Source organism: Ictalurus furcatus, chromosome 26, assembly GCF_023375685.1.
Source record: "Ictalurus furcatus strain D&B chromosome 26, Billie_1.0, whole genome shotgun sequence".
NCBI lineage: Eukaryota > Metazoa > Chordata > Actinopteri > Siluriformes > Ictaluridae > Ictalurus > Ictalurus furcatus.
The window spans coordinates 12,395,605-12,407,547 of record NC_071280.1 but is presented as its reverse complement, the minus strand read 5'-3'; the positions used below and the strand labels follow the sequence as shown (position 1 = coordinate 12,407,547).

Below are 11,943 nucleotides of genomic sequence, written 5' to 3'. Positions count from 1 at the left end.
TTATCAGTAATCCTTTTTGTGTGTAAGCATATGTATATTTCTAGTATAACCACACAGATGAGGTTTAATCTGTTTACACCTGGGTAAGTGCTTCACAAGACTTCACCCACATTAATATATTGAGTTTCATTTTTGGCATGAGGGCGAGGGCAAACACACACACGTTACTCTTGCGTCATTCGATCTCTTCAGTGGAAAAACAATAAGCGGGATGTGCGTTTTTAAAGACTTAAAACACTGAATGCTTCTCAAAAGTGAACATTATTCACCGTTTAAAGCAAACCGCAACTGCGATTCAGTTTATGTGAAATTCTGAAAACGTTACACACTGACGAGCAAAACCATTGCATTGCCCTTGTTTCTCTTTATCTCGTTGTCCTCTTCAGTGAACAACGATCAGATCGGAAGATTAAAACGCTGCATGACGGATGCGAATGTAATTCCTCTGTGCGTTGCATTTCACTTTCATCAAACAGGCTTATCACTCGTGCTGCACCGAAATACTGTCTAATCACAGCCTTGAGCAGGGGCGTGGCTGTACCCGTCAATTAGATCATTCCTGTCTAGTATTCAGAGATAAGGTGTGTCTGTAACTAATAACATTTAGTTGTAGCCCGAGTGATACCTGCTTGAGCTGTGATGCACTGAGGAAACACAGTCGCTTGTCACACGAGTTTAAGAGTTAAACTGGAGAGATGAAATGAACTAAGAGTAATGCAACGAAGGTTTTGCTTTTCAGCATGTGGCGTTTTCTCTACATCGCTACTGAAATGCAGTGCAGAGGAACGAAACGCTTTTAATTCTGCGCTGCATTTCTTAAACACCAAGATCCTGATGATCGCTGAAGAGGTCAAACGACGGTTTGGCTTTTCAGTGTGTCGTCGTGTCAAAAATGAAACATGATTCTCTGTGTGTGTGTGTGTGTGTGTGTGTGTGTGTGTGTGTGTGTTGCATTTTCAGATGTAAGCAGAAAAAAGTCCAGCACAAGCTGAAAAATGAGTGCTTTTACTCTTCACAAATGCAGCATGCCTTCTTATTTCTGTTCTGTTGTGTCTTCATACTAAAGACGGAAACGTTGGTAATATCTGTTCTATTTAGTGCCGGTTAAATCTGAAACCGACAACTATCGAACAATAACACGATCCAAAAATCTATTAAAATAAATAAAACATTATTATTGATCATTAAAATGTACTGACTGCTGGGCTTTGTGCGAGACCCTGCATAACATTTGTGTGCATATGAATTGCTTTAACAAGTCTTGAGTAAGTGCTTGCTTTGGGGTCTTCATGTACAGATTAAATCCTTGGGTCCTCCGGTGAACAATAATTACATCTGCCAAAAAATTCAGTTCAACTAGCCAACGGAAGCGTTCTTCTTCTTCTTCTTCTTCTTCTTCTTGTAAATGATCTACGAATATGTTTCCTATGACATGCGTGTAAAATGTAACTGACATTTTGCTGATCTAGTTTTCTCTGCCCTCAACACACCTGCTATAACGTCACCTCAATAACGTCTTCATAATTATACAGTCAGTTGGATGACATGGGTTGTAGTAAGGGAAACGTTCAAGTGTAAGCCAAAGGGTTTCCAAGACTAAAGTTAAGAACCGCTTCACTTTAGTCCCAAACGCATGAGTGATTCCTCAGTTTCTCAGTCTCTTATTGCTCTGGCAATCCACCTCTTCTTCTCTTCTGTTCTTCACACAGCCATCTGCGATGAATAAAGAGAAACGGTACTCACACATACTTCATCTAGACAGTGCTTTAATTCTAAACCTGGTGCCGAAAAAGGTTTTATAGTGACATGAGAGTATAAAATGATAGCCTCTACCTACAGCTCTGTACATGTCCTTACTGACAGTTGTACAAAACCGCTCACACATGTAGTAATACAGTCTACTAAAATGATTAAGTGCAGTGAGTAATCGCTTACTTGACAAATGTGGACCAGTTTGTTCAGAAACACTTCTGAAGAGAGCTGACTTCTGCCACTTAAAAAAAAACACACAAGCAAAAAACGGTGTGAATAGCATGGATATGGATTGTTTTTCAACCTCGTATCTATCCGTCACATCTGTACTGGATGTGTGATTACCACAAACAAGAATTTCAACTTTTTTTTCCCTTTTCTTTGTCCTGAGAGTAAAACTGAAATCTGTTTACTCGAAACTCACTTATAATGGAAGTCTTAAAGGCAGCTGTTGAGGCAGGTTATGCGAAACATATATATATTTTTTGTATAATTCTTTAATAAATCCTTTAAATGGTTAAGTAAATTAAGCTCTGAATGCGCATAATCCATCCTTTTAAAAATCAGACTACTTCGGTTACGCTATACGAGTGTAGTTTTGTGCATCTGATTGTGTCAGTGTTGGAAAGTTAAAGATAAAACGGCACACGAAGTCCGTACTTGGATCTTTTCTAAGTTCGGAAAAAAAACGTGAAAATGCTTGTCCATGGTAATCACAAACACTACAGATGTGATGGAACGACATTAAAACAGTGGAGTTGAAAAACACTGAAGTGAAGGTGTGTTCAGTGGAAGCTGAGTCAGTAAAAAAAAAGCAGGATGCGTTATAATCAAAGGGATCCTTCAGCTTTAAAAAATAAAAATATGTACAGTTGAGGACGTAAATTTACATACGCCTTGCAGAATCTGCTAAAAAAAAATTAAATGAGGGATCATAACAATAGCATTTTGTGTTTTATTTAATTCTGCCCTGAATAAGTTATTTCACATAACAGATGTTTACATATAGTCCACAAAACACAATAATAACTGAATTTACACAAATGAACCAGTATAAACGTTTACACACATTTGATTATTAATACTGTGTGTCGTTACCTGGATGATCAGTGACTGTGTTTATGTTTTGTGAGAGTTGTTCATGAGTCCCTTGTTTGTCCTGAGCAGTTAAACTGCCCACTGTTCTTCAGATAAATCCTCCAGGTCCTGCACATTCTTTACTTTTCCAGCTTATTCTGCATATTTGACCCCTTTCCAACAGCGGCTATTTGATGTTGAGATCCATCTTTTCATGCTGAGGACTATTTTTTTGTGTGTAAATTCAGTTATTATTGTGTTTTGTGGACTATATGTAAATATATGTTATGTGAAATAGTTTATTCAGGGCAGAACAAAATTAAAACACAAAATGCAATTTTTATGATCCCTCTGTTTTTTTTTTTGTTTGTTTGGTTTTTTTTTTTAAATTATTAAAATTTTGCAGATTCTGCAAGGTGTATGTAAACTTATGACCTCAACTGTACACACACACACACACACACACAGGTGCATCTCAAAAACTTCAGTTCAAATTTTTTTTATTCAAAAACTTTCATATATTGTAGATTCATTACACATAAAGTGAACTATTTCAAGCCTTTTTTTGTTGTAATCTTGATGATTACAGCTCATGGAAATCAAAAATCCAGTCTCTCAAAATATTAGAATAAAGAATTTATAATACAGAAATGTTGACCTTCTGAAAAATATGTTAATTTATGCACTCGGTATTTGGTCGAGGCTTGAATCCTTTTGTATGAATTACTGCATCAGTGCGGCGTGGCATGGAGGCAATCAGCCTGTGGCACTGCTGAGGTGTTTGTTCTGGAAGCCCAGGTTGCTTTGATAGCGGCCTTCGGCTCGTCTGTATCGATGGGTCTGGTGTCTCTCATAGATTCTCTGTGGGGTTCAGGTCATTCGAGTCGGCTGGCCAATCAAGCACAGTAATACCATGGCCAGCAAACCAGTTACTGGTAGTTGTGTCACTGTGGGCAGGTACAAGTCCTGCTGGAAAAGGAAATCAGCATCTCCATAAAGCTCGACAGCAGATGGAAGCATGAAGTGCTCTAAAATCTCCTGGTAGACGCTGCATCGACTCTCGACTTGAGAAAACACAGTGGACCAACACCAGCAGATGACATGGCACCTCAAATCATCACTGACTGTGGAAACTTCACACTGGACTTCAAGCAGCTTGGATTCCGTTCCTCTCCACTCTTCCTCCGGACTCTGGGACCTTGATTTCCAAATATAATGCAAAATTTACTCTCATCTTCTCCATGATTGTGATTGTGTACTGAACCAGACTGAGAGATTAAAGCCTCAGGAATCCTTTGCAGGTGTTTTGACTTAATCAGCTGATTAGAGTCTTCTCAGGTCAACATTTCTGAATTATAAATTCTTTATTCGAATATTTTGAGATACTCCGTTTTTGATTTCCATGAGCTGTAAGCCGTAATCATCGAGATTAAAACAAAAAAAAAAAAAGTATTGAAATATTTCATTTTATGTGTAATGAATCTACAATATATGAAAGTTCAACTTTTTGAATTAAATTACGGAAAAAAACGAACTTTTCCACGATATCCTAATTTTTTTTTAGATGCACCTGTATGAATGTTTTATTGTAGAAATCGCAGCAGACGTACGATGAACTTGCGGATGCCGCGGAGCCGGTTGAAACTGATGTAGGAAATGTCGTGTTTGTCTTTCCCACTGTCCAGGTCTGTGGTGTAGATTTGTTTGATGCCGGCCCCTTGGATCAGAGGCACACATTCATCACACGGGCATTTAGTGACGAAGAGCATCGTGTTCTCTTCCTCCTTCAAGTCCGCACTCCTGAACGTTCAACATGAATGAAAAGCCACAGTTTTGCATGAACAATATGGAAATGAATTCGTTCTTTTGTGCACAGTTTAGGTTTTACTCTCAGACTGCATTAAATCTATACTCTGCAGGGATTAGCTGGGAACCCCGGTCTAACAGATTGGCACTATATATTCATTTCTGTGGTGTAGCTATAAATAAGGAATTAAGGAATAAGAAATAAAACGTGATGGAAGTGCTGTTTGGAAAAATAATCAACGACGGAGTGGTGTGATGTGCTAAACACTGAGCAGATTAATGTCCTAGCATGTCTCGAATGCGATTTATTAAATGGCTCCCTGTTAAATAGTTGTCACTATAGAAACAATAACATATTAGAACAAGTAAATGAATATAACCTGTGATTTGCCATGCACATGATGAATTTATATATACTCTGACATTCACACACCTGAAAGTGAGCGCGTTCTGCTCAGCATGGATGATGTAACGGTATTTACGGCGCTGCCTCTCTTCCTGCTTGTCATCCATCTGAGGAAACTCGGCGTACTCAGAGCCCACAGGATAGGCATTATAACCACATCCCACCAGGTACATGTTCCCCGTGCCATCACACTGAGGCTGTGTGCGAACAGAGAAAAGAATCTTTCCAGCAAACCAGTAAAGGAACGCTAAAGAACACTGAACTCAGTTTGTCCCTCTGGGAAGCCCTTAAAAATCCTAAGCAGAGATTTTTACATCACAAAATGTTTTGAGGCTCGAGCTATTAACCATCTAGAGAACCCTGGAGGAACTCTGCACACATGTTTGCATACTTAGATGCTAATCACAATGAAGAGAAATGAAGAAACTGTTGGATAAGAAAATGTTGATGCATGTTAGTGCAATAATAATAATAATAATAATAATAATAATAATAAAAGAACCATGTTCTTCAGTCACATTCATGCTCGGGTTCAAGCTGTCCTTCATTAAAGTTTCATTTCATTAATATTGTTTCAAATTTAGAACTGAAATTTAAAGCATCTTTAAAAAGTCTGAACTCTTTACTTACCAGTCTGCCCTCTGCCCAAATCACTGTGCCCACTCCCACTTTAGGATCTTCTAAAATACCACAAAAACAGAAACAAACCCAATTAGACAAAGTTGGTTTACTTTTTTATTGTGAATATTAGTTTTATATCTAAATCTAAATTAACTTCTATTTTGATATTTTCTTAAAAATTTTTGTGTGGTTTATATTTGGATTATAAAAGTCATCATATAATTATACAGTATATATACACACACACCGATCAGCCATAATGTGTGTGTGTGTGTGTGTGTATTTTACTTATTTTTATATACAAATATATATAGAGAGATTTTTTTTTTATTATAGAAACAAAAGAAGTTTATTTTTAGTTCATTTTCATGTGATTTTGTTCACATTTTCATATTTACTTTTTCTATATTTTATTTCAGGTTATTTTAGGTTTAGTCATTTTAGTTCTATAGACATTAAAAATTGGAGTTGCACTCACTCAACAATTTATTAGGAACTCCTGTACACTTCATGCAATGATCTGTTCAGCAGCTTTCGGTAATGTTCACATCAACCATCAGAACGGGGAAAAAATGTGATTTTGACCGTGGCATGATTGTTGGTGCCAGTATTTCTATAACTGCTGATCTGCTTGGATTTTCGCACACAACAGTCTCTAGAGTTTACTCAGAATGGTTAAATAAAGATAAAACATCCAGTGAGCAGCAGTTTTGCGGACAGAAACGCCTTGATGATGAGAGAGGACAGAGGAGAATGGCCAGACTGGTTCGAGCTGACAGAAAGGCTACAGTAACTCAGATAAACACTCTGTACAATTGTGGTGAACAGAAAAGCATCTCAGAATGCACAACACGTCGAAATTTGATGTGGATGGGCTACAACAGCAGAAGACCACATCAGGCTCCACTTGTGTCAGCCAAGAACAGAAAGCTGAGGCTGCAGTGGGCACAGGTCACCCAAACTGGCACACGGATGGTAGCGTCAGAATTTGGCACTGACAGCATGAATCCATGGAACCAACCTGCCTTGTGTCATCAGTCCAGGCCGGTGGAGGTGGTGTGATGGTGTGGGGAATGTTATCTTGGCACACTTTGGGCCTGTTAATACAAATCAATCGTCACTTGAATACCACAGCCTATTTGAGTATTGTTGCTGACCATGTGCATTCTTTCATGCCCACAATTTACCCATCTTCTAATGGTTACTTTCAGGATGATAATGCACCAGGTCACATGAAAACTGAAAGTCATCTGAACCTGGTCTCATGAACATGACGATGAGTTCAGTGATCTTCAGTGTCCTTCCCAGTCACAGAATCTGAATCCAACAAAACACCTTTGGCATGTGGTATAACAAGAGATTCACAGCATGAAAGTGCACCTAAAAAACTGCAGGAGTTCATGTCCAAATGGAGCAGAATCTCAAAGGAATGATTTCAACGTCGTGTAGAATCCATGCCATGAAGAAATGAGGTTGGTTTGAGATTAAGGGAGGCCGTACCCAGTGTTACTCTAGTCTTCCTAATAAAGTGCTCTGTGAGTGTATTTTATTGTCTGCAATCTTTAGAGATTATCATGGATACAAACTAACCTTAAACTTGGATCATTGTTCACATCTGCTTTTTATTTGATTTAATTTAATCTTGGTGGAAGTTTTTCTACATTTGTTTAGTTGTAATTTATTTGATTTTAGTTTCAAATTGGATTTGTTGTCTTGTAGTTTTAGTTAAATGTAATAACTCTGTTTTAAACAGCTGAAGTATGACGAGAGTAATGAGTAAAATGTGTCCTTGCTGCACAGAGCGCACGTGTTGACTAAGTCTACAGAGAATGCAATAAAAAAGAAAACTAATGGTTAATATGGCAGGTAGATGCATCACGAAGTACAGAATAGATCTGTCAGGCTTTCAGTAGAATTAGAATTTATAACCAGTTTCTCTAAATAGCTGGGAGAAATGTTAAAGGAGTAGTCCAGCATAGTAAAAAAAAGAAATAAATGAATTAATTTAAAAAAGGTGAGTTTAACACAATGACTACCCCAACGACTGCCCTTGGAGTTCTTTCATAATTGAGTTTTGAAGCAACGGGTCATCTGTTCTAGTCTCAGTTCAGGGAAAAGTCTTGAAAATCTTGTCCATGCTAATCACATACATGCTACATATTGAACAATGCTGGTGTATTCCTTTTCTAACTGTTAGAGACAGCTTACATGCACACACCGTTATCTCACCTGTTCTGTATGCCAGCACTGCTGCCTGGATGATGCAGTGTCTCACAACATCCTCAGATAATGTCCTATATTCACTACTTGGGGGTTCTGTCTCATAGAACCCATATTCGTGCTTGAGAACGGGAACACTTGCAGCCACAGATGCCAGAATCCTGATCAGATCCCTCATGTGCTGCCGCAGCTCACTGAAATATGGTTCTGTGCAAAAGTTCTCCAGGTTCATCTTACTGAGCAGCTCCCTGTGCACCTCCACATCGTCAATCACAAACCTTTTAGAAAAACTCTCCCAGTTCCTCCAGCGCTCTTTCCTAAAGACTTCATGGACGTCCAGAGAGGGATCATCTGCTGCCATTCTGCCCAGAAAGTCACTGTTGCGGGACGTCTCCTCTACAAACTGAAGCATGGAGTTGGCTAGAGGCTGGAGCAGCACACAGATGTGTGGCCTGCTGCTGGATTTGAGCCTCTCGGCGGCCACGGCGTCCAGCGTGGCCTCCTGGAGACGAGAACCTGCGGCACTGCTTCTGTCAGACAGCAGGCTGATCTCAGCGTCAGCAGGCCAGTAAGAGATCCTGTTCACACCAGCTGAGAGAATGAGAGGGACAATGATTGAAAAGACAAGGTTACAGACATACACCAGAATTATTGGCACCCATCAAGACAAGAGCTAAGATGAATTATTGTATAAAATACAAATTTTCCACTCAAACATCTAAAGACATGAATAATCACAAGGCATTTTATCAATCTGTCCAGTTTCTGTGATTCTATGTCGACTGTAGCCTCAGACTCCTGAAACGGGAACCCGATGTGATCTTCTGCTGTTGAAGCCCATCCACATCAAGGTTTGATCTCTGCATTCTGAGATGCTTTTCTAATCACCATGGTTGTAAAGAGTGGCTGTTTGAGTTACCATAGCCTGGCTCGAACAAGTCTCACCATTCTCCTCTGACTTCTCTCATTAACACAGCATTTCTGCCTTCAGAATGTATTTTGTTTTTCGAACCATTCTGTATAAACTCTAGAGACTGTTGTGTGTGGAAATCTCAATCGATCAGCAGTTTCTGAAATCCTAGCATCAACAACCATGCCATGGTTAAAGTCATTAAGATCACGCTTTATCTCCATACGGAACATTCAAATCTACACAGAAAGCAGACGAACACAAAACTGACTTTTGCAACTCACGTCTCAGTCTGTGCAGTTCACACCTGTTGAAAACCTGAGGTCTGAATTGAAGAAAGGCATAAACATAAACATGCACAAACCCAAGAGCCATAACAATGCTTGAAACGTTTAGCTTGGAGAACCAGTCCGAGATCCTCCACAGGCGCCTCCAACTTTGTTAGACATTACAGGAAGAGGTTTCATCAAATACTAATCGGATGTGTGCTAACAATTTTGGCGCTGCAACACTAAAGGGCAGTACTACGTAGGCTTGCTCTTTATTAGTAAACAGACTCCTCACATGGATGAGGTCATAGCAATTCAACCGAACCAGGATGTGTTGATGTGGCTCATGGTGATTAAACACAAAAGATCGAATTCTACCTCAATTTTTCCAGCCCGGATCACATTTCTGGGATAATTACATGTTGTTGAAACCCAGCCAATTTAACCAAGACCTTTACAAGTCCATCTATACAGACAGGGAGTAGCAGCTGTGTAAACAGTGGTTGCTTACCGTTGATGATCATCTTGAGGCAGGTAGAACAAGGCTTTCTGGAGAAATAAAGATCACAGCGCTTTAGTCTGGGCCCATGTCTGAGTACCGCCACCTGACCGGCATGAAGCTCCTCTCCAGAGCAATGAAGACCCAGAATTCTTTGTTCATGGACCACCACCAGGCCAGTGACTTGCACCTGAATAGTCACATTACAATTCAGTTGTTTTCTTCCTCAGTCTCAGACATTGGATACATGTACACAGTCTATAACGAAGTCTAGATGTGAGGAAGGCTAGTAGTTTAAAAAAAACCAAAACTGAACTATGCAAATACAGGTCATGCAACACTAGTTTATGAGCAGAAAAGGGAGGAGCATGTGTAAGGTTGGAGGTGTTTCTAATTAGCATATTCATGCTACCTGGGATTCTAGGTGAAGGTAAACACTGAGGCTTTCTGGACCTTTTTATATCTATTGATGATTGTTTGTAGACAAATATCAATGCCAAATACCCTGTCATGCAATTTATTGGTCAACGTAGAAGGATTTTAAGGTTTTAAGTGGATGACAGACAAAGTGGGATGTGTGTGAGTCGGTTTTAATCAGGAAACGTCCAACCAATGACTCTTCAAAGGTCGTTCGGTTTGACTTCTAATGAAGTCAGTGTTTAAATCAGGTCGTGCGAGTGCGGGATAAAAGAAACAACCAAGCTAAGTATCACTCCTAACTAACAGACAGTCTCTGAGAGAATAAAAGCTGTCCTTACGGATGCATTGTCTCGTCTCTGAGATTTCCTCCTGGGAAAAAGCTCCATCCAGAGACTCAGTAATGTGAAGAGGTTAACCTTGGACAGTCTTGGTCCATGACCTGAAAGAGAAGGAGAAAGAGAGAGAGATTTTAAACTGGAAGTCTATTTAAACACAGTTTATAGGCGTATGACTGTATGAGTATGACTGATAGGTTTGTTTATTTTGTTTGTTTGTTTTTTTAAATTAGAGTGCTTGAGTCAAGTACCAAATGGACCTCTAAGCAGTCATTTAAGAAGAATTAGGATCCATAGGTTATGACTGAGCAGGAGCAATCATGATTTTAAATATCAGAATACACGACCATTCTGATGAAGGGGTTGAATGATCAGAGACACGTGACTACACATCCCAGAACTGCGTACTAGTTACAATAGACTTTCTATAGAAGTGTGTATAGTGCGTTAGTTGGCTACTGAGGACGGTGTGGTGTAGTGTGTGGTGTAGTGTGTGGTGTGGTGTGGTGTGGGGGGAAACGGCCTCGCTGTTCCTAACCTTGCACTTTGCCCTCCGTCTGTGTGCTGCTCTCCTTCACGTTACTGACATCATCCTGGGGGTTTGAAGTGATCCTGTTACCTCCGGTACCCGGATGTTTCCGGGACCCACTGTGTGTAGCTGCCATTAGCAAGAAACCCGTCAGAGACACAGTAAGCCGGTGTGAGTTTATTCCACTTTACACGGCATCCTCTTCCGGTTAAGTTTGACGTCATGCAGCAGGAGGAGCTTGTGAGTAGCCTTTAAATCTGGGTTGCCAGATGACACGACTGCAGCTTCCCCTGGTTTTATAAACATGGGCTCTCAAAACCAGTGTAGTCTGTAGGTACATTCTCAGCAGAAAGATTACTAAACTGTACCCCTATCTTCTGTACTTTTAGTATGTATTTTTCACCGTGACAGACTGGATTAAACTTAGGTTGATGCTGGACGTTTGAGATTCGCAAAGTAAGGGACCGTCTCTAAAGTTACATACGACATTGGTATACACGTTTCTAACTTCAATAGCATTTGAAGAGAATGACTTACAGTCACAAAACCAACCATGAAGGTGTCAGGTATGATGCACACCTTTTAGATTTTTGATATTTAATCCTACAATGCATGAACCAAAAAACCTACACGAACCGACATTTTTGGTAATTGAGTGTAAATTTTTAAAACTGTATAGGGAACTGTGTACAGTTTAATTTATTTATGTACATGTTTAGACAGCTTGTGGATGGGAGCCAAAGGAATTCTAAATTATTTACATAGGCAGAACTTCCAGTCCACCTTTTGAGCCCTGTTGAACTGCTTCTCTGACAGAGAAAGGCACGTCACATGGAACCACCTGCAGTGGTGACATTCAATCTGAAAAAACATAATAATAATTTTTATCAAATTGTTCAGTAATCAATTAGTTTCTCACTCACTCACTCACACACACTCTCTCTCTCTCTCTCTCTACACACAGTTCCCTATACAGGTTTCAAAAAATTGTGCTCAATTATCAAGGCAGTTATCTGGTGGCCAGCTGACAGACACAAAACACAGAAAACAAATATGCATCTTTGAAATATTAAAACATTCATGTATTATCAGTACTTTT

At 39.6% G+C, this 11,943-nt stretch overlaps 1 protein-coding gene across 1 annotated transcript; it reads right to left on the bottom strand.

Moving 5' to 3' along the window:
* Positions 1 to 984: 984 nt before the first annotated feature.
* Positions 985 to 11,765, bottom strand: cdadc1 (cytidine and dCMP deaminase domain containing 1). Its single transcript, XM_053615414.1, has 9 exons — positions 10,854 to 11,765; positions 10,319 to 10,419; positions 9,573 to 9,750; positions 7,892 to 8,473; positions 5,672 to 5,721; positions 5,069 to 5,238; positions 4,440 to 4,629; positions 1,936 to 1,993; positions 985 to 1,713 (listed from the first exon to the last, which is right to left on the bottom strand). Exons 1-9 carry the CDS (start codon positions 10,978 to 10,980, stop codon positions 1,646 to 1,648), a joined length of 1,524 nt encoding a protein of 507 aa, XP_053471389.1. The 5' UTR covers positions 10,981 to 11,765; the 3' UTR covers positions 985 to 1,645.
* Positions 11,766 to 11,943: the final 178 nt, after the last annotated feature.